The 21880-nt window shown below is 40.1% G+C and overlaps 2 protein-coding genes across 2 annotated transcripts in view; one reads left to right on the forward strand and one right to left on the reverse strand.

Annotated features, from left to right (window-relative positions):
* LOC129739907 (phosphatidylinositol 4,5-bisphosphate 3-kinase catalytic subunit beta isoform) overlaps positions 1 to 21880 on the reverse strand; it is a 95231-nt gene that overhangs the window by 73103 nt on the left and 248 nt on the right. The gene's annotated exons all lie outside the window — the stretch shown is intronic.
* On the forward strand, positions 4426 to 21076 carry LOC129739908 (uncharacterized). Its single transcript, XM_055731449.1, has 2 exons — positions 4426 to 4523; positions 19844 to 21076. The coding sequence occupies exons 1-2, from the start codon at positions 4448 to 4450 to the stop codon at positions 21043 to 21045; spliced, it is 1278 nt and encodes a 425-aa protein (XP_055587424.1). The 5' UTR covers positions 4426 to 4447; the 3' UTR covers positions 21046 to 21076.

Genomic DNA, 21880 nt, shown 5'->3' on the forward strand with positions numbered 1-21880 from the left:
CCTCCCAATTTTATTTAGTTTTATTTTTCAACAAGTTGTCTGCTCAACTCGCTTGGGTTTTTTGTCTTTAATTTTATTTCAAGCTGTTCTCTCAACCCGCATGATCAACAAGTTTTTTATTACATTTATTTCAGTTTGAACTCTTAACCTGCTTGAGTTTTCATTTTTACGAAGCTGTCCTCTCAACTTGCTTCCGAGGTATTTTTTACGTTTGCCTCTCAATACGATTTTGTTTTCATACTCACCAAGCTATCCTCTCAACTCGCTTCAAGGTGTTTTTTTTTAATTTATATCAAGTTAACCCGCTCTTAACCCGCTTGATCATCAAGCTGTCCTCTCAAATCGCTTCCTGGTGATTTTTCCATTCATTTTAAGTTTTCTTCTCAATCCACTTTAGTTTTTAGTTTCACCAAGCCGTCCTCTCATCCTTATTGATCACCAAGCTGTTCTCTCAACTCGCTTCAAAGTGTTTTTCACATTTATTTCAACCTGTAACCACAGAACACGCTTAATTTTTTTTTCTCACCGAGCTGTCCTCTCAACTCGCTATTTTAGGATGTCAGGATGGCTGCAGATCAACAAGGCGCTCGCTTCATAGTCATTTTCGAACAAAGAGCAGTCAAGCGTTCTTGCTGTAATTGTATTTCCTAAAGTCTAGAAAATACATTTTTTGGGCTTCCTTCTTTTATGAAAAATTCATATTTCAATGAAATGAAATCGTGTACTAATAACATCCACATCACCGTGAAGCGCCAAGCCCCAACCACGATGTAGAAGCAAAAAAGTCGTCGTAGAGATCAATACTGATGTTATGAATTCGCTTGGTACATCTTTGTACCTAAAAATGATCACATTTTCGTATGTGATGGAAAGAATTAGAGGAACATGAGGTATCAAAGAACGAAAGAACATAAGCTGTAAATATCATGAAATTCTCGAAAAAGATACAACGGCTCACCGGCAGGACTTGAACCTGCAATCTCCGCTTCAGTACAACGGCGCGTTAGCCAATTCCACCACAGTGAACATGATGGAACCGGCCAACACGTGCAATCGAGCTCTGCCGATCAACTGCCGGACCATCTATCGAAACACCATGCATATCCAGGGTTGCCAACTGTTTTTCAGAAAAGTCTGGAAGATTTTGAAAAACAGTCTGGAATTGTCTGGAAATGTCTGGACACCAAAGTTTTGAAGGTGGCTCCCTTTTTTTGGTCCCCATAAGATCAATGTTGCAAGTTGCAATACAAGCAGCGGAACGATTTTTGATTTCAAAGAAAAGTGCCGCAAAAACAAAGGATTTTTTTCCTTTGACTTTGGTATAAACAGATATTGCTTTGGTTAAAAGGTATTTTCATTTGTTTTAAAGAATTTTCCTTTTCAATCAAAATCTTAATGCTTTGAAAAAAAAACATCAAAAGAGCAAAGTTGTTTTCGTTTGCTACAATGTTATTTAGATTTAGATTCAAAAGGATTGGTTCATTGAACCATTTTCCTTTTATTAAAATTGTATTTTTTTTTTATTTACATCTATGTTTATTAGGCCTTTTACTTTGAAAAAGTTTAAATGTGCCGAGTGTATCTATAAATTTAACATTTAATTATACAGGTTAGTAAGGGAGGGGGCCGTAATAGTCGCGGCGACTCAACGGTTAGAAAAATTTACTAAGGAAGGGAAAAGGATAACATGCAGCACTGATTGTAAGAAATATTTTCTGTTGATCCGAAGTTCCTATTAGGAATTTTGAATAATAAAAACAAAGAAATTACATCATAAATTGGTTCACTATAATTGAATCATCCGGTCCTAATTTTGGCCTGAGGGCATTCTTCTTGGGTCCCTCAATAGACTTCCGGAAGCAACTCCGGTTGCTAGCTTGAGTGGTCATCCAACTGGTGAATGACGCTGAAGATCGGGCCAAAGAAAATCAGGATTAGATTTTTTAGAAATCTTAAATATCTACTTTTTGATTAACGGATTAACACGCCTTTACCATTCTTCATCAGGAATCCTCCTAAATAGCTGTCTCTGATTCGAATTATTCGAATTCCGGTTCTTGCTCAATCCAAAATATCTTCTAAGATTGAAGTTTCAATTTAAAGAAATTATTCCTTTCTGTTGAAAACATTTTTTTTTGGTTGAAAGAAAACTTACTTTGTTCCAATAGAAAAGTGCAATTGGACAAATATCTTTTGAATCAAAGAATTTGTTTAAAATAAAAGTCAAAAATTATTCAGTTCAAAAATTTAATTTCAAAATTATTCTTTCAAATCATAACGATATTTCATTGATTCAAAGAAAACAGGAATTTGATTAAAAAACTGAATATTTTGAATCAAAGTCAGTTTTGATTTGTTTCAAAATCCAAGCGTTTCGTATTTTTCTGTCACTATACCAGTCACGTGCTCTGTCTGCCTCTCGATTTAACATTCATCTTCAAAGCATTTGCCATTATTAATAAGTTTCGAACACTTTTGAATTCATAATTCATAAAATTTATCATTTCCTGCCATATTACACCATGGCCAATTTGAATTTTCATAGTTTCTTATAACAATTTATGTCCAAACCCAAAAGTCTGGAATTGTCTGGAAGAAATGTCATAAGTCTGGAAGTATGGAAACCTAAAAAAATGTCTGGCAAAAGTCCAAAAAGTCTGGGAGATCCAGACAAAATCTGGAAGGTTGATATCCCTGATCCCGCATATGTGATCTTTCCCTCTATTGATCTCTCTTCTTTCTCTAACCCCACCCATCGACTCGGGATTTTAGCCGAGCGAGCACATGGTCGATTGCTTCGGGTTTACCGCAACTTACGATCAGACCCGAAGCAATCGACGATGTGCTCGCTCGGCTAAAATCCCGAGTCGATGGGTGGGGTTAGAGGAACAAGAGAGATCAATAGAGGGAAAGATCACATGCGGGAGAACGGGATCAGCGATACCACAAAAAAAATCTGTATCAAAGTGTGTCTTATTCTCACCCATAAATAAGAGTCCCAGTGTAACAGAAAGAGATACACTGATGATACAGATTAAAATGTGGTATCGCTCGCTGAACGGGATATGCATGGTGTTTCGATAGAAGGTCCAGCAGTTGATCGGCAGAGCTCGATTGCTCGGGTTGGCCGGTTCCATCATGTTCATCGTGGTGGAATTGGCTAACGCGCCGTTGTACTGAAGCGGAGATTGCAGGTTCAAGTCCTGCCGGTGAGACGTTGTATCTTTTTCGAGAATTTCATGATATTTACGGCTTATGTTCTTTCGTTCTTTGATACCTCATGTTCCTCTAATTCTTTCCATCACATACGAAAATGTCGTCATAGAGCTCAAAGATTACTGACCTGGCGTGGCGTGACGACGGATGCAATTTCGAAACTCGCACACAAAGGAAAATGAGAATGTTCCTGTCCATCCGTTCGGATCGTTGTTTTTAAGCAGTCCAACTAAAACCGCATCATCGCAGCGCAGAGAGATTTTTTCGCGCGCATCTTCACAACAGCGCCTGTCTTTGTCTCTTAGCGGTGGCGTCAAGTTTGAGTTCCCGCTAGAATGATGTTAGGATAACAAACCCTACCGCATGTTACTCTAGTCGTGAAGCATCGAATGTTTCGAAAATCTATCCTCACTAGAGGAAGCGACAGAGCGCACTGGCCAGGATTTTAAATAAGATAAATATAAACCCCTCGGAAGGATTTTTGTTTGCATCTTTGAATAATTTGGGACCGAGAGCATTTTGCACGATGTGGTGCGTTACTGACTATACTGATGAAGGTCTACAGCGAGATGTCCTTCCTTTCCGATCACCACCACCGCCAGCCGATTTCGACTGCCAGTGCCAATTGGATTCCCCCCTCTCTGGCCCGGCGGCTAAGATGACGACCGGCAATGTTGGCGGCGCGGCAACGTTTTTTTCTGATTTGACCGACCATCCTCATCAGGAATTCTTGCGCTTTTCAAAGTTTGCCCTATGGTTTGAATGTCTCTTGATTCGTTTGTTTGCCTTCCTTGCACAGGGGCTACTAGAAAACGACGGTTCAAAAATAAACCTTCGGCTGCTCTTTATATCGGTATATTACATCTCCACAGCTCGTTTGCGTGAATTTAAATAATCGCAGTATTTACTGCGAAATCAAAACAAAAAGACGGCGCACGACGACGGTGGCATGATTTCGAATGAAGAGCATAGGCAGCGTAAAGGAACAGAACTTCTAACGATAACAACATTTGACACTGCTTACGAGTAGACGATGCCGCCGCACAGGGTGTTTCCATCCAGCAGCAGGAAGACGACCGTCCGCTCGTTGCTGTTATATGAGCTTCTGGTTATAGAGATACGACTGTTTCCGAGCAATTCGCGTGAAACGTACTTCATGAAGATGATAGATTTTTTAAATTTTAGCGCCGATGTGGTCCAGCGGATAGGCTGGCGCGAGTCTAGTTTTTGTATGCCAGGTGTACTGGGTTCGATTCCCGGTATCGGCAAGAAAACTTTTGGGTTCGAATCCCATAAGTGGCCGACAGGTAAGATGTGTTTTCTCTTATAATTGACTATATAATATGAATGTTCAATCAGTTGCCAGCTGGGCAGGTATATACACGAATGCGGAATACCCGTAGTAGATTCATAACACTAAAAATGTGATTAATCTTATACGGTTGCGAAACTGATCTAAAAGAATGCAATTCAGCACATACGTTGGCGAAACTGCGGTGAATCCGTGCACCCATGGTGGATTATCTACATACATGCACATGATACATGATAGGACTTTTTAAATTTTAGGGGTTCATGATGATCCTTTCTTCCGTGACTTTGATTGGTTACAATAGTACTGAAACTGAACAGAATCTTTGAGTTAGTTTACAGAGAATCCGAGTCTGTTGTTTATTTCATCTGTTATGTTGACCCATTGGTGTGAACAAGTTATCCAATCGGTGTTTTGAAAACTGTGGAACTTTAAATCAAACATCACCTAAATAAAGGTTGGCAGAACGAAAAAAACCTTATCAGCATGATTTTAGATAGTTTTAGAGTTCATTAGAACCTTTCACATAAAACAAAAAAGAACCTTTTGTGGTATTTTTCAACCCAGATTTTCCGTCGCAACTCAAATGCGGGTGATTTCTAGCAGCTTCACCGTAAAACGTCACTCGTAAAACTAATCTCATACGCGCAACGCAACGTTTGGTTGCCGTCAGCCGTCCAATCAAGTTCAACTCTCTCATTCTGATGCTCTCACTTTTCTTCTTCGATCCGACACGAATCCGACCGGAACCAGTGTTTGTGTGTCCAATGGCTCCAATGGCTTTGGCTTCCAATGGCTTCCAATGGCTCTGCTCTAAATTCAAATCGAGCCAATAGAAATCGAGTAAAGCCTAGTCCACACTAGGAGACCAGTGATGCCACATTTCTATCGGTATTTTGAAACCCAAAAAAATCTTTTATCGGTATGTAAATCCTAAAAATCGGTATGAAAATCGGTATTTGAGAAGGATATTCAAAAATGCTTACATTTTCAACTTCCTAACGTATTTTTCTTTAAATAGAAGCCTGCAATAAACAGCAAGTCAATGAACTCTTATGAATGTTCATTTTTAGTTCAAAACTGACTAAATGTGTTTAAGCATATATTATTGCATTTTCTCCGTAACTTGGTTCTAAGTAACAGAAATTTACACTAAATGACGGTTTTGAAATTTTAACAGAACTTCATATTTGCCATGACTTGTACATTTTTTTTTAATTTAAAACTATCTGCTTTTGCTGACGAAAGCATAAATCACAAATGAAAATTCAGCAGAAAATCCGAAATAAGTGTTTCTTTCCAGTACTCATAACTAAATGGAAATTTATTTTAAAAGCTACCGTTTTATAAGAAAAATAGGGGCATGGCTAGCATCTTCAGGTTACACGTTGGTTAAGCATATAAATTAAGTAAAAACTTGAGACTTTGATGTTTGGCTAAAGTGGGATGTAAATTTGATAAATTCGATAAGGCATTAATAGAACCAGGTCAACCTAAAGGAAATTTTAATTTAGTGAGCACTTACAAATCCATCGGCTTTTTGACGTTCGAGGTAAATTTGGGCCCAAGTTGATGTTCTTCGTTTTATTGATGGATTTTCGCCAATCTGGCCAATTCAGCTTTTAGTATTAGATATGAATTCTAGCGCTTAGAAAAAGAAATGATTGCAGAAAATTGAGAGAGTTGTTGCTTCAATTTTTTATAGCCAATAAAAAATTAATTTTATTTTATGAAAAATCACACATTAGTCATATGAAAATCCAAGAATTTTATGCGAAAATAAATGAGAAATGTGCTCTAAAAGAAGGTGTTCTTCCGAAAAAGATTAAAAAACACATAGTTTTACCACTGATCATACTGACAGGACACTTAGAACAAAAATTCGATCATTTTCTGGCTAATTTTTATCATCATATTTAGCAGGTTCGCAATACCGACGGTAGGTGGTGAACCTACCATTTTTCCGATACAAATGCCGTGTAGGAAAATTGTACCTGTTTAGCCCGATTTTATCGTCCCAATTGCCTTTTTTTTCGAAAGTTGGGTGGAACTTTCTAACTGGGATAGCATTTCTTAAAATTGATCGATGCGCACTCTGGAATCGATATTGCGTACTGTTGGAAAAATTATCCAACAAACGAAATCGAGTGTCCAGTCAGTATGGTCAGTGGTTTTACTATAACTGAAACCCATTTTGCCTGGCGTGGTCTTTAATTCTGCGACTTTTGCAGTTTAGATACTTATGATATAATTTATTCGGCTAACAATATGCAGAAGGATTGAAGATTATACCGATGATATTACATTCCGTGTATCTGATTGCACGTCAATTCTCGACATACCCCATCTGGCGACGAGTTGAACAAGGATTATGATTATATTCAAACGGTGTATGTATTTTCTTGAAAAGTTAGCATCTCACGAGACAAGAGCTTTAATGCGATCGTCAATTGAGATTGACCTTAAGGAACTTCTATTGGCAGTCGCAGAAGTTCAAATATCAGCCTTGAGATTAGTCCATTGGCTTTGAGGTTGAGTACCATAATAGTGCATCATTTGACAGAACAAAGGAACAAAACAGCGCGAACAACTGAACGAATTATGAGAGTGAGCCGTGGAGATCTTAGGCAGAATACTTTAAAAGTTGTACAGATCAAAGTTACGCCACGCCAGCTACCGAACTTTCTCTTCCTTCTACGGGACCTTTACGAGGATAGCTTGAATGAAGTGGAAATGTTGAAGTGGAATGAATTTTGAGTTAAAATCTTAAAAATCGGTATGAAATCGGTATGTTTTGCCAAAAATCTGTAATCGGTATATACCGATTCTTGGTCAAAATTTTGCTCAAAAATCGGTATAAATACCGGAAAATCGGTATGTGTGGCATCGCTGTAGGAGACGGCTCGTCTCGAGACGGTCTCAGCGTCTCCCATTTTCTTCGGGAGACACTGAGACCGTCTCAGCTTTCCAACAACAACAACAGACAACAAAGTTCGTCTCATAACAAAAATTGCAGTTCATGTTGCCTAGTGTGGACTAGGCTTAACTGAAATTGCTCTTGAGAAATGTTGTCATTATTCCGATTCAATGCACTGGAACAAATCCTCATAGAAAAGTAATTTATTATTTTCTTTCATCTTATTCTCTACACCTTTCATGGTTAGTTTTATAAAACTTGCTAAAAAATTTTGTTATGTTCTATTTCGCAAATAAGGTAAGGGCTTTTTTCAAAAGTTTTTACTAAATATCCGGACAACTCCAGATAAAACCGCGGACAATCTGCCAAGCTTAACCTAAATTGTTTGAGAAATTCTAGAATGACCCCAAATCGACTTTTTCTTCTATACAATTCTTCACTACAAATCCTACATTAACTACATACATGAAGCTTTGAATGGTAAATAATGTAATCTGAATTCCGATTCGAAAGCGTTAAAATATTGAAAACAAAATATGAGAGATGTGAAGTTGAAATCAAGGAATAAACCCGTTAACTGTTAAAAACTAAATCAAAATTTAAAAAAAAAAATATTTGTAATCTGTTGATGCAAAAGATGACGGTTTTTACGCGCATATGAGACGGATTCAATCCTTTTCAAATGGGTTTTTTCCCTTTAATAAAGATAAAGATTGAGATCAATTTACGCTAAAACTCAAAAGTCTGGAAGAAAAGTCAAAAGTTTGGAAGTCTGGAAACCTGTAAAAATGTCTGACGGAAGGTCATACCGGGAGGACGGGGTTTTGTCCTTCTAGGCACATTTTTGTCATATTGTCATTGAAGTTGAAATACGAAGTTTTCGCGCTGGTGATCGGCAACCTTGCCAACCAGCGACGTTGTGAATCATTACTGGCAACGCTTGTGTAAAGTAATAACCAGCGTGCCTATACAGCTACGGGTGGTTGCATATTGAGCAAAAGTAGGCAAGGACTACCAAAAGTTTCTCATTGATTCAATGAATTATAGTTTTGATTCAAAAGAATAATTTTTGAAAGAAAGAATAAATTTTTTGAATTGAATAATTTTGGACTTTGATTTCAAACAAATTCTTTGATTTAAAAGAAATTTGTTCAATTGCATATTTCTTTAGAAATAAAGTAAATTTACTTTGAACCAAAGAAAAATGTTTTAAACGGAAAAAAATATTTTTTTGAAACAAAAACTTCAAACTTAGAAGATATTTTAGATTGACTTGCAAGAAGAACAGAAAACCGAAAAATCTAGTAAAGTTCGGCCGCTCGTTTTAAAAATCAAACCAGTGAATCGGAGTAAGCTATAAATAAGGAGGATTCAGGATGCAAAATAGTAAATGTAAGTTAATAAATAGTGAATATTTAAGTGAATTTAAGATTTTCTAAAACGCTTGTATAGTTACAGGACCACGGCCGACAGATAGATTTCCAAGTCTCTCGAACATGGTGAAAGCTGCGCAAAGTACCTTCCCAAATCCCGCGGTCGTATTCTTTCGGCCCAATCTTCAACAGTCGGACCAGCCAGCAGCTGGAGTGGCTTTCGGAAGCTTATTGACCGGCCAACGGAAAATGCGAAACTTTGTCAACGATATCAAGAACCCTACTCGGTTATAGTGAACCAGTGTTTTATGTGTTTATGAATGAAAACGAATTTAAGAATTAAAATTGTATCTTTTTATTATTCAAACTCCTAATAGGAACTTCGAAACAACAGGGTAAAAATCTTCTAATTGGAATACATGGAAAATGGTTCAATGAATAAATGCTTTTAAATATATATCTAGCTTTGAGCAAAGATAATAACTTTGAATCAAATGAAACTGGTTTTTGTATCAAAGCATTAATATTTTGAATCAAAGATTTTTCAAAATAAAAAATCTTTGAAACAAAGGAAAATGCATTTGAACCAAATGATTTTTTATTTATACCAAAACCAAAGAAAAAAAAAATCCTTTGTTTTTGCGGCACTTTCCTTTGAAATAAAAAATCTTTTTTCTGCGTTTTGCTATAAGAACACACCCGAAGCTGTACACGCCAGGGGTGCCAGGTGGTTTCGTCAAAAATCAGGACATCGCGAAGTTGAAAATCAGGATTTTTCAGGACCCTCTGGATTTATGAAAATAATAAGGATTTCTGCTAAGATTGCATAAATAGAGGCACAATAAGGTGCTGTAAATGCCTTGATTTATGCAAAAACAGTACGCAGCTTGTTGGCTGGCCGGTTTCATATCGAAAAAAAAACCATTTGAATATCATCTGAACCGAAAATTACCATCTGTTAAATTAGTGTTATTATTTTACAACCTATTTATTATATTTTCTCATAGTTTAACCACAAATTCGATCACACTTAAGAAGTTTTTATGAAAATCAGGACAAATCAGGACATTTTAGGGACAAATTTTGAAAAATCAGGACAACTCGAGAGTTTTTGAAAAATCAGGACGGTCTCTCGAAAATCAGGACAAATCCTGATAAATCAGGACACCTGGCACCTCTGGTACACGCCCTGATGATAATAAGCCTGTTCAACAGGCAATTGCAATTGGTTTCAATCGATTTCGATTGGTAAATGAATGTTCACTCAGCCAATGTTTTGGTCGAAACTAATCCAATTGACGTTCAATGAAGCCAATCGAAATCGATCGAAACCAGTCAAAACCGATCAAGCTAGGAAGCAGGATTCGTTTCGATCGATTTCCATCGCACTAACACATATGTATTTGTTTGCTGTCAAAAACAGCAGATTTGGTTTGTTGTGAAAAAATTATTTGAAGAAATGAAAGCGGTGTCATTCGGTGCGGTGTTTCCTGTCGTGTGCTGAGTCGGTGGTGCAGTGCTAGTCGTGCGGAGTCAGTGGTGCTGATCGGTGGTGCTATGTCAGCCATGCTGGATCGGTGGTGTTGTGCCAGTCATTCTGAGTCGGTATGGCTGTGCCAGGTATTCTGGATTGGTGGTGCTGTGCTAGACGCGCTGGTCTGGTGGTGTCAGACATGCTGGGTCTGTGGGGCTGGGCCAGGTATCCTGAGACGGTGGTGCTGTGCTAGTCGTGTTGGTCCGTGGTGCTCAAAGAGATGTCGGTCGATGTGGCGTCGCTGTTCTGTGCTGTTCTGTTAGGACTCCATTTTCACAATACATCTGTCTGTCTTGGATTATTATAATAATCAAATAGGAAGTGACCAACTATGTGACTACTATGTAAATAAATAGGAAGTGAAATTTGGTCTATGTTGTGAAATACGATAAAATGTCAAATAAAATATAAAATTTATCGATCCTCTGTATTTTATTTCATAATATAATATCATGATTGTATGTTTTAAAAATAATAATTATTTTCCTATAGCAGCAATTTTTCGCTTTTGTGCTTTTCTTTTCCATCAAAATTGCTCATTATTCTAAACAAATTCCTTTTTAGTATTCTAATATAGTTCGAGTCGAACAACAAACTTTCTAGTCTGAAATTTTTCGGACAGCTTGTATCCGGGAAAGAATTGCTATTGAGATATGGCCAAAATGATGGATTCATTACAATTTGCCTTGAGTAAACCGCCTTTTCGAATTTTGAACGAAGCTGATAAAGAAAATTACATCTGAAAACACTGCGCCAGTGCGTTAGTATTAGTGAATGGCTGTTCAATCAACAGCCTAATAGAAATCGATCGAAGTCAATTGGAAAAACAGCTGATCAACTGTCAATCCATTTCAATTGATTTCGATTGGGTTTCGTTGAACACACCTAATAACAAACTGCACGCTCTTTTTTTTTAACTCAAAATTAAGTATGACCGAGGTCAAAACCAAGGTGGGTATATATTCAGGAGGTGTTCCCGAATAACAAATTCCCGATTCAGCCATTTTGGCTATGTAGGCTATGCAACTATACGGAACTCATGAAGTTTGTTTACCAACAAATCACAGAAAAGTTGAGCAAAAAATAAACAAACTCATTGAGAGCCCCGCTCACTTCTCGCCTACTTACTGTGAAAGTCGGAGAACCTAGTGTATCTAAGAACCTTGGTCAAAACATAGTTCGATTCTATAGCTTCGTTCAATCGTAAGTAGCGATTGGTTTCGACTAGTTTCTGTCAAGTGATCGTTGTTCAACGGGCTCATGTTTTGGTCGAAACAGGTCTGGTCGTTGTTCAACGGAGCAAGTTGAAATCGGTCGAAACTAGTCGAAACCGATCCAGCTCGAAAGCAGGATTCATTTCTACCACACTAACACACATGCAACGTGTGTGTTAGACAGAGAGCATGTTTTTGTTTCATTTTCGCCATTTCATTTTCGTGCTCTGGATGTTTGGATTCAGTCGGCGGTCGGTCCTGTGTGTTTCGTGTCGGGATTGTCGCTGTGCTTCCTGCAATTATTTTTTCATACATGATCTCTGCTGGCACCGCAATCAAACGGTTTGATGTGGTGCTTGCGGGGAAGTACTCTTGAACTTTTTAGGTACCAACCAAAGCCGTGCGAACCCGCCCCCCATGGAGATTTTTTCCAAGTAAAATTTCCGTAGAATTCCGGAATATTACTTGACTTTAAAAGGTGTTTAATGATAAGTGTTGACAAACAAGTCAGAAATTTGGTTCGCCTCCGGCGGAATTAACACTTTAATCAACCTAATTTCATTTGACGACACTATAATTGAAAATATAATGTTCAATTGTAAATTTTAAATTGCAATTCAATTAACCTTTTGTTTTAATTGAAACTCTAAATAAGATATACAAAAACACTAGCTCGTCATTTGAATGGGTTTTAAATAAGAAGTGTAACTGAATAAGAACATAGTTTGAAACGAACCATTTTAACTTCAAAATTTATTAATCGAATACTTGTTTTATACATCGACAAATTGGAAACCATGTAACAGGAGTTCATTTATGTAATTGAAAATGTTCTGATGACATTTATGTGCCCTGAATTTGAATATGCAACTTTTCTACTAGCTCTTGATGTTGAAATAACTTTTCTAAATAGGTTAAAATTATTTAACGCTTTTTGACAACAATTGAAAACATAAACGTGACATTCTAGAATAAAAGTTTCGAATCAATTATCAAACTTTCCTTAATACTTCAAATAATTTTGCGTTCTGCGAAAAAAGTTATAGAAGTTTCTATTTGATGACTTTTGCTCATTTAACGAATTTTGAAAGAAATTTTAAACCAAATTGAATTTTAGAAAAGCATAAATGTAATTGATTCACCACAGGTTCCAAAAATTATTGAATGAAAACGCTCTGTCTGGAAATTCGTGTGTACAACGCACGAAACACACATTAGTATTGGTGAACGTATGTTCAACGGACGACCTGGTTGAAATCGGTCGAAGTCAATTGGAAAGAGACAGATTATCAACTGTCAAAATCCATTCCTACTTGTTTTGACCTATTTCAACCTGTTTCGACCAACTTCCATTGAACACACATTATGTGTTTGGGTTTTTCTGTAGTCTGTCCTCGACAGGACTCAACTGCAAAGGCATTTTTATTTAAATTTGAGGTACAACAAAAACAAATTCGGTTACTTACAAATAGTTCCCTTTCTTAACTCGTCTGTACTCGAGTGCTACGTTCCGGCGTTCCGGATACAGATTGCCTAGCGTCTGATAAGATGTTTAGATTAACAAATATTCCAATTCTATATAAAAAAAACTTACATGGAAACGGGGCAACTTGAGCTGAATCACAGTGTAATTGGCCCTAGAAACCGGAATGTTCAACGAGAACGCTCTTCGTCAACTTCGAGCGACAAATCGCTAGATTTAGGAAAACCTTTCAATTAGTACTGAAGGCGATTATATAAAAAGCTTAAACTTACTTGGAGATATCAGAAACCTAATATTATCCACTACAAATTCGCGAAAAGCTAAAGCACTTGGAACTTAGTAAACGTTTGCAAAACACGTTGTGACGAGATCCAGAAATCCAATAAAAATACGTTATTTTTCGTCTGACGTTTACCGCTTTTTCCTACACGCTCAAACTGGAAACCCAATCTGTGGGCTATAATCCCACGCAACACCCCCGCCCGTAACACCTTACGCTAGTAGGTTTTACCTGTCACATCTAGATCTAACATTGCTACCTTGGCAACTCCTCGCTGTAATACACCTGAGCTAGTTTCTACGTCTACTCTCCTAACTTGCCCATCAGATCCTGGATAAGAACGGCTTACACGCCCTCGTAACCATCCGTTCCTCACGGTCTCGTCCACGATTACAACAAGGTCTCCTTCCTGCAACGGTCGAACATCATGGTACCATTTGGTCCGCCTTGCTATTGTTGGTAGATAGCCCTCGATCCAGCGTTTCCAAAACTGATTCAAAACTTCTTCCATCGTTCTCCAATTAGCTTTCAGGTTACTCGTCGAACCAATTTCCACCTTCGCTAAGTCGGGAAGCACTCCTATCCAGCGCTTCCAGTTTTCGAAATCCGTCAACCGGATAGACTCGTCCCAATTCACACCTGACCTCCATATACCCTGCATGAGGATTTTTCCGTGGATGGTGAAGGCTGCGATTATTCGCAGGGGGTCGAAAAGGCTCATTACCACCTGAAGAACTTGACGTTTGGTGGGAATGATGTGTCCGGTTAGCAGTGTCTGAAGATCATCACGAAATACATTTTCAAATACGAAGACGTCTGGGCTTGGCCGCCAAACCATCCCAAGAACTCGATCCGTTGCTGTCATTCTATCCACAGAAAAACGTTTCGTGGAGTTTTCGCTTTCGTTGCTGATCTCTCGAAGAACTTCGATGGAATTCGATTGCCACGTCGGGATTTGGAAGCCAGCTGCACCGTTTATTGTGACCACTCCTTGCGCAATTTCGACAGCTTCTCTCGCTGAATCTCTGCTATCGAGAAAGTCGTCGACATACGTGCCTTCTACGATGGCGGCTGCTGCTTCTGGATAACGGTCACGATGTTCGGAGGCGTTCAGATTCTTCGCATATTGAGCGGAACAGGGAGAACACGTCGCTCCAAACGTGGCCACATCCATAATGTAGACATCAGGAGGTGCTTTCGGATCGGTACGCCACAAAAAACGCTGGAATTGCTTGTCTTCACCACGAATCAAAATCTGGTGAAACATCTGGCGGATGTCACCTGCAATTGCGTACTGCCTCTCACGAAATCGGCAAAGAACATTCAGCAAGGGCGTCAGGAGGTCAGGCCCCTTGAGGAGCATTGAATTGAGTGATGTTCCATTCACTGACGCAGCGGCGTCCCAGACGACCCTGACTTTGCCAGGGTTCTGGACGACACCAATGGGCAAGTACCACACCTTGTTCGGATCCCGTTCTCGGAGTTCATTTTCGGTTGCCTTATGTGCGTAGCCAAGTTTCTGGTATTCTTCGATCTGTTGATTCACGTTTTCCTTCAATGCTGGATCTCTTGAAAGACGTCTCTCCAGGCATTGTAAGCGACGTTCGGCCATCGAGTAACTGAGTGGGAAACTCACATCGTCGAATTTCCAGAGGAGACCAGCTTCGTATTTCCCGGATGGAGTGCGCTTTGTAGTTTCTTGCAAGACTCTTCGGGCACGTTGATCTTCGCTGGTTTCTGGCGGAGCATGTTCGGCAATGCCCATACTTTCGGCTGCTAGATACTCTCTGACAAGATCGTGTAATTCGTCGTCTTTGCTGCACTTGCAGGTGTGGACCATGGTTCGGGCGAGATTATTCGTAGCACTCTGTCCACCGAAAATAACCCAGCCTAATCTCGTCTTGGTTGCCACGGGTTCACCAGCACTTCTCTCTCTTCTTTTCAGCGTTAACTTCAGTCTTGCATGGTCGACTCCAATCAATATTTTGGGAGTAACATCGGTATAGCTGCAAATCGGTAAACCACGAAGATGGGGGAAATCTTTTGCCAATTGGTCGTAGTTCAACGACTGCTTCGGTAATCCCAAATCTGGAACGGTGCGCACATTCGTCAGGGCATGTCTTTCTTCACTTTTCGGCTTGGATATCGTCAGCTGCACGACACGAGAAGAATCTTCATTCCGTGATACGCTACCTGTCCACTCTATGCATAGAGGTCTTTCTACTCCGTCTAGGCCCAGTTCATCGGCGACTTTGCTTTCGATGAGAGTCAAGTCGGACCCATCATCGAGAAATGCGTGGACCAATAAAGACTTGCCGTTCCCATGTAGCATAACCGGTATGATTTTGAAAAGCGTGGAATTTTGTTTGTGTCGATGTGTTGTTACAATTCCGGATGCACCATACGAGGTGGATGGCGATGGCTTACAATGGAGCAACATATGGTGCATTTCCTGACAACCGTCCACACCGCAGGGTTGTCTCGTTCGACACGGCCACTTGCCGTGTGGTGCCAAGCATCGTCGACACAGTTGTTTCTCCTGCACTACTTTCAGACGATCGTCCAACGAAGATTTCTTGAATCTCTCGCAGTCGCGGACCCTGTGGCCCTTCCTATCGCACGCTAAACAGGGTCTGGGATCTCCTTTCTGCTTCGGCAAAGTGTTCTCCGTTTTCGAGAAAACCTCCTGATGAGTATTGAGAAAGCCTGTTTCTTTTTCTTTGCGGGTTCCTCTTCGAATTTGACCATCCATTGCGAGGTCAGCTGGTGGAGTGACTTTGCATGCAGCGGTTCTGAGCGATGACACATAATTGCAGAAATCCCTTAGCGACGGCTCCGGAACGTTTTCTAGGAGTTTTCCCCACTCAAGGCGTAAACTTGGAGGCAATTTAAACACCAGTTCGGAAAGGAGCTCCGGATTAGTCAGGTGGGACTGTAAACGAGCGGCTTCAAAGTACGTCACCAAATTCCTCACTTCACGTCCGAAACTAACGAGAGTTTCCAATTTGTTTGCATTTGGCAGACTGCCACGGCGAATTTTAGACAGCATACAATGTATCAATTGATCGGGTCGGCCACACTCTTCCCTGAGGGTAGCAATAATTTCTGGAACCGCTGATGGAATTGTGAGCAGGTTCAGAACTTTTTCTCTCGCACTTCCTACCAGGCACTTTTGAAGGCGAACCAGGTTCTCGTCTGGTTGAATTCCGCACATGGCCGTGGTCGATTCGAAAGTGCTAAGGAACACCGGCCATTCTAATGGATCACCCGAAAATCTGGGTAAATCCCGGGATACGACGTGCCTTGCTGCGAGTTGCTGGGCATTGAGCAGTACAGGCTGCTGCTGAACGAGTTGATTGTTGAGCAGAGGTGGAGAATTTGGAGGGGGATTATTTTCTCGACACCACGAACCTCCGGAAACATCTACCGGCTCTGATAGTTCTGCATAAGAAAATCTCGGCTGGGGATTTTGATCCACTGTCATACTGAATGGATGCGACGATCGACGCTGAACATCAGAATTTGGCCAACAATTCCGGGAAAAACTAGACTCCCTTGTGCCCAGTACTGCTGGGGGAAGTTTAGCGTAACCTATGCTGCCTTTCTTGTTAGTTGCTGCCTCTGGTCGCCTTCCTTGGACTATTCGTGAATCTTCCGGTCTACAATATTCCTCCTCTATCGCTGGCAGCTGTAAGATTTTCGGCACCGCACCAGTATGTACCGGGGCCGCTACAGGAGTGGATGAAGCCAACAAGTTTTCATTACCGATGTCCTGACTTTGGATCCACTTTTCGGTCAGCTGCTCCCGTGACTCGAAACTACGTTCGCTTCCTGCTTGAGATTCTTCGCCCAGCAATTCCAATTGTAGTTGGTGCTTTTCCGCCAGATAGAAGCGATCTTTTTCGGCTTGTTCTGCTAGGAGTAATCGATCCTTCTCTGCTTGCTCTGCCTTTTCTTTCCTCAATCTATCTTCCAACTGTTTTTGCTCCTCCAGCTGTTGCAACCGGAGCCGGGCCAGCGAAGATGTTGAATGTTTTGAGGAAGTGGATCGCATTGTATGGAACGAAGAAGTATTCGTTTTCCTGGATTTTCCGGTACATTGGGCACAACGGAACGATTTGTCGGCAATAGAGGCATTTACTCCGGCGCAATTATAATGCCACCACTGGGAGCACTCGTCACATGCCACCATATCCTGGATTTCATCCGGCTGCGTGCATCCTATGCAATTATGCTGGGATGAAATTTGCAGGTTATGTTGATTGGAATCCGTAGCACTCATTCCGCAGGTTATTTTTGAGTCTTGTTTGGGTTTTTCTGTAGTCTGTCCTCGACAGGACTCAACTGCAAAGGCATTTTTATTTAAATTTGAGGTACAACAAAAACAAATTCGGTTACTTACAAATAGTTCCCTTTCTTAACTCGTCTGTACTCGAGTGCTACGTTCCGGCGTTCCGGATACAGATTGCCTAGCGTCTGATAAGATGTTTAGATTAACAAATATTCCAATTCTATATAAAAAAAACTTACATGGAAACGGGGCAACTTGAGCTGAATCACAGTGTAATTGGCCCTAGAAACCGGAATGTTCAACGAGAACGCTCTTCGTCAACTTCGAGCGACAAATCGCTAGATTTAGGAAAACCTTTCAATTAGTACTGAAGGCGATTATATAAAAAGCTTAAACTTACTTGGAGATATCAGAAACCTAATATTATCCACTACAAATTCGCGAAAAGCTAAAGCACTTGGAACTTAGTAAACGTTTGCAAAACACGTTGTGACGAGATCCAGAAATCCAATAAAAATACGTTATTTTTCGTCTGACGTTTACCGCTTTTTCCTACACGCTCAAACTGGAAACCCAATCTGTGGGCTATAATCCCACGCAACACTATGAACTTAAAGTTAAGTACCCTTTTTCCTCCTTGCGATGGATCAAAAAGGAGTTCGAACTGCGAACTCAAAATTGATCCCTTTTTTTCCTTCTGCGATGGATCAAAGCTGAGTTCGACCTTATGAACTAAAAATTGAACTCTCTTTGTTGGACTGAAAACACTTAGCGAGTTCAGTCCGAACCAGAACAGCAACCAACGAACACGTCGCAAAATTTTGTCGCTCCGGAACAATTACCGGAAGACTATGAAGGAACTTCATAATGGAATGCATGTTCACCGTGTCAGCTTAAAATTCTGTCCGTCATTGTCATCATATGGTGAGCGGCTTGGAATGTCCGGAAACTTCCGGATGTTGTTTACTTCCCGTGGGAAGTAACATCCGGAAGTTTTCTTTGACCGCAAGTGTCAAAACTTTCCACCGCTCTGTAATTGCAATGTAATGTACCGGAACAGCAACATCCGGGTACAACAAATTTTAATCATCCTTTAATTACCTGAAAATAAGCTACCCTCGAAGAAAAAGGATAAATTCGAGTTCGGCTGCAGAACTTAGTATTGAGTATGCCTATCAGAACTTAGTTTTGCGATTGCCCAGTAGAACTCAAAGTTGAGGGCTGCCACCGCTGCCACCTGGGTTGCCAGGTGCCCAGATTTGTCTGTAAAACCAAGACTTTTGACCCTTCGTCCAGATATTGGTCAGACACAGATTTTGCCCAGATTTTTGCTGAGAGTGCCCAGATTTCACAGACTTTCAAAATTGAGTGTTAAAATCAATATTCATGTATCAGATATGACCCGTAAGTGCCAGATTATACTAGAAATCTTGCTTGTATGCACTGGTATTTTGCCAATCATTCATTAAAACTTAACTTTTTAAATGAAATCGGCATGTTACGTAGTAGGAAACAGCGTTTGTTTTATTCTCAACTCGAAACAGAATATAAACCACACAAACACAACAAACATACCCTCCATACCACGCCCCCCCCCCCCCCCCCCCCCAGCTCACACACAGCGCCTACATTTCTGTTTGGTATCAAATTTGTGATCTTTCTTGAGTACAGACATGCCCAGACTTTGTTCTTCAAATTGCCCAGATTTTTTACCCTCAACACCTGGCATCCCTGGCTGCCACCGAAGTACTGTTTTGAACCAAAACTACTCAATTTAGAGTTTAAAAAAAGGAGCGTGCAGAAGCCAGTTGATAGAGAGAGCTTTTGGAAGACGGTTTGTAGCGTTTGTAGAGTAAAGATTGAAGAAATTGAAAGAAAAAAATAAATATTTGTGTGAGGAAAATAAATCGGTAACGATCTTTACGACAATATCGGCAATATAAACTTGGCAACAATTATTGATCCTACGTTTTCCCACTATCCCACTAGTCCCCACTATCGATTGCGGTTAAGTGGAATGTTATACTACTGGTTAATGTTACTGTGATTAACTATACCTTCTCACATTATTAGCTATCTTGAGGTTGAGTTGGACGTAACGGTCATCATCGTTTTGAATGTTTTGAATAATTTGCGTTCTGTGAAGCTTTGCATTCCAATAGAGACGGAAAACTCTAATTGTCTCGAAACTAGAAAATCCTAAATTCAATCTTTCGTCAACAGCTCTCATCATGTCGGATAACGACGTTAGTTCATCGTCGGAGTGCAGCTCAATCGATTCCAACGATTCCAGCCAGTCAAGTCATCCGGATCAGCGTCGGGTTAAACTTCTGATCAACAGTGAACTTCTGTCGGACGTTTCGTTCTCGGTCGGCCAAAAAGGAACCGTAGTTTATGGGCATCGATTCCCGTTGGCGGCCACTAGCGATGTATTTTATCGAATGTTTACAGAGCCGAATGCCAATTCTGGTCAGACGCTGGAAGTGCCGGATGTGGAACCGGCCATCTTCTTGGAGATGCTGCAATTCATATACTGTGGCCATTTGACGTTGAGTGAAGAAAATCTAGTAGATATGTATTATGCTGCCGATAAGTACGACCTGGGCGGGTTGAAGAAACGTTGTCAGCTGTACATCCAGGAGGAGGAATCTGCGGTGATGAAAATTTTTACAACCAACTTAAACCACGGATTTGAGGAGCTGAATGAAACCTGCTTGGTCACCATATGTCGCAATCCATTGTTTATGTTCCGGAGTTCAGATTTTGTGGATCTGCCGTTGGAGTTGGTGGAAAAAGTTGTCGCCAGGAATGAACTACGCTGCAATGATGATCAACTTCTGGGTGCGTTGAAGAAATGGTGCAATCATCAACCCCCGACGACAATTAACGTTCGAGAAACATTCAAAAGACTGTCGGATATCGTGCGGAAACGCAGAGAGCAATGGCAAGACTATCACTGCCGGAAGTGGTTTTATTTCGGTCAGATTTGCTATACGGCTGATTCGTGTGGAGGAGTGTACAACCTAACCGCGCTCAAGGATTTAGAACTTTACGGGGTGGGAATGTATATTGGATGTAGAGGAAAAGATCAACCAATGTCCATTTCGGTAACGGTGAAGGCGAATGAAAAACCGATCCGCAAATTCGAGGCCAAAGTCTTGACGAAGGAAGATATCTATATTTACGATTGTATGTTGGAGCGATTATCTCTGAGTGTTGGTTCAAATGTTTCAATCCATTGCGAGGGTCCCAAGGGGGTCCAGGGGAACAAACCGGCCAAATTGACCTTTTATAGACGATGGTCAACCTGGACCGGAGATTCAACGGTGCTGCAGTTGGAAGATGATCGAAATAACCAGTACCAGTACACAGCAATCGCCCATATTTACTATCAGGTTAAGAAAAGTGACGAAGAGAGTGCGTAAAGTGGTTGCTCAAGAATATCAAATAAAACACTCCAGCTAAAATGATACTTCTTATTCATTCATGTAATGATTTGATTAATATTCTGAAATTTTCTTGTAAACATTTTAATGTTCATAAATATAAAATTTGAAATAAAATTTCCTATTCATCAAAACCTTTTTAAAATTTTCGACATGTGAAATGTGAAGCGACACTTATGTGTTGACGAAATAGTCTTTTGGAAGATAATCAAAGCAAAAACTCTTAGGCATATGTATGTACCTATATTATTAACTTTCTTTTTTTTAACAGTCCTGCCGAAATGCTGAATAGCCTTCATATTAGCTTGTTTTTTAAACAGAAGTGCAGAGTAAACTTTTTGGTTGGTGGCAATTTCTTGTCACCTCCTGGAAAGCTTTCATTTCCTTTTCACTCTCCTGTTCACAATCAGTCTTCGTTAACGTTACACAATTCCGACCGAGGGCAGAATTAACAGAGAAAAAATTCCCATAATAGAGGCGTATCAAAATTTCGCCCACTTGTTTTCTTTTTGTTTCCGATTTGTTGCTGCTAAGTAGCTAGTACATGTTTGGCTGATGGGGAACATAATAAATATTCATACCATGTTTGGTTCATTATCTTATCAACCCACACCAATTATGGTATTTTTCCATTGGAGAATTCGTGGAAATTTTTTGTAGAATCGTATTTCATTATTTTAACTGAGAATTGCATTCTCTATATTTGTATGATTGCTAAACAGTACAGCTGAAGTGGTTTTCGTCCAACCTACGAACAACTCCCACGTAGATTTCATTCGAATCCGATACTGCAGTAAAAACCCATCCATTCAGA

The sequence above is a fragment of the Uranotaenia lowii genome, chromosome 1, assembly GCF_029784155.1.
Source record: "Uranotaenia lowii strain MFRU-FL chromosome 1, ASM2978415v1, whole genome shotgun sequence".
NCBI classification, from domain to species: Eukaryota; Metazoa; Arthropoda; class Insecta; order Diptera; family Culicidae; genus Uranotaenia; species Uranotaenia lowii.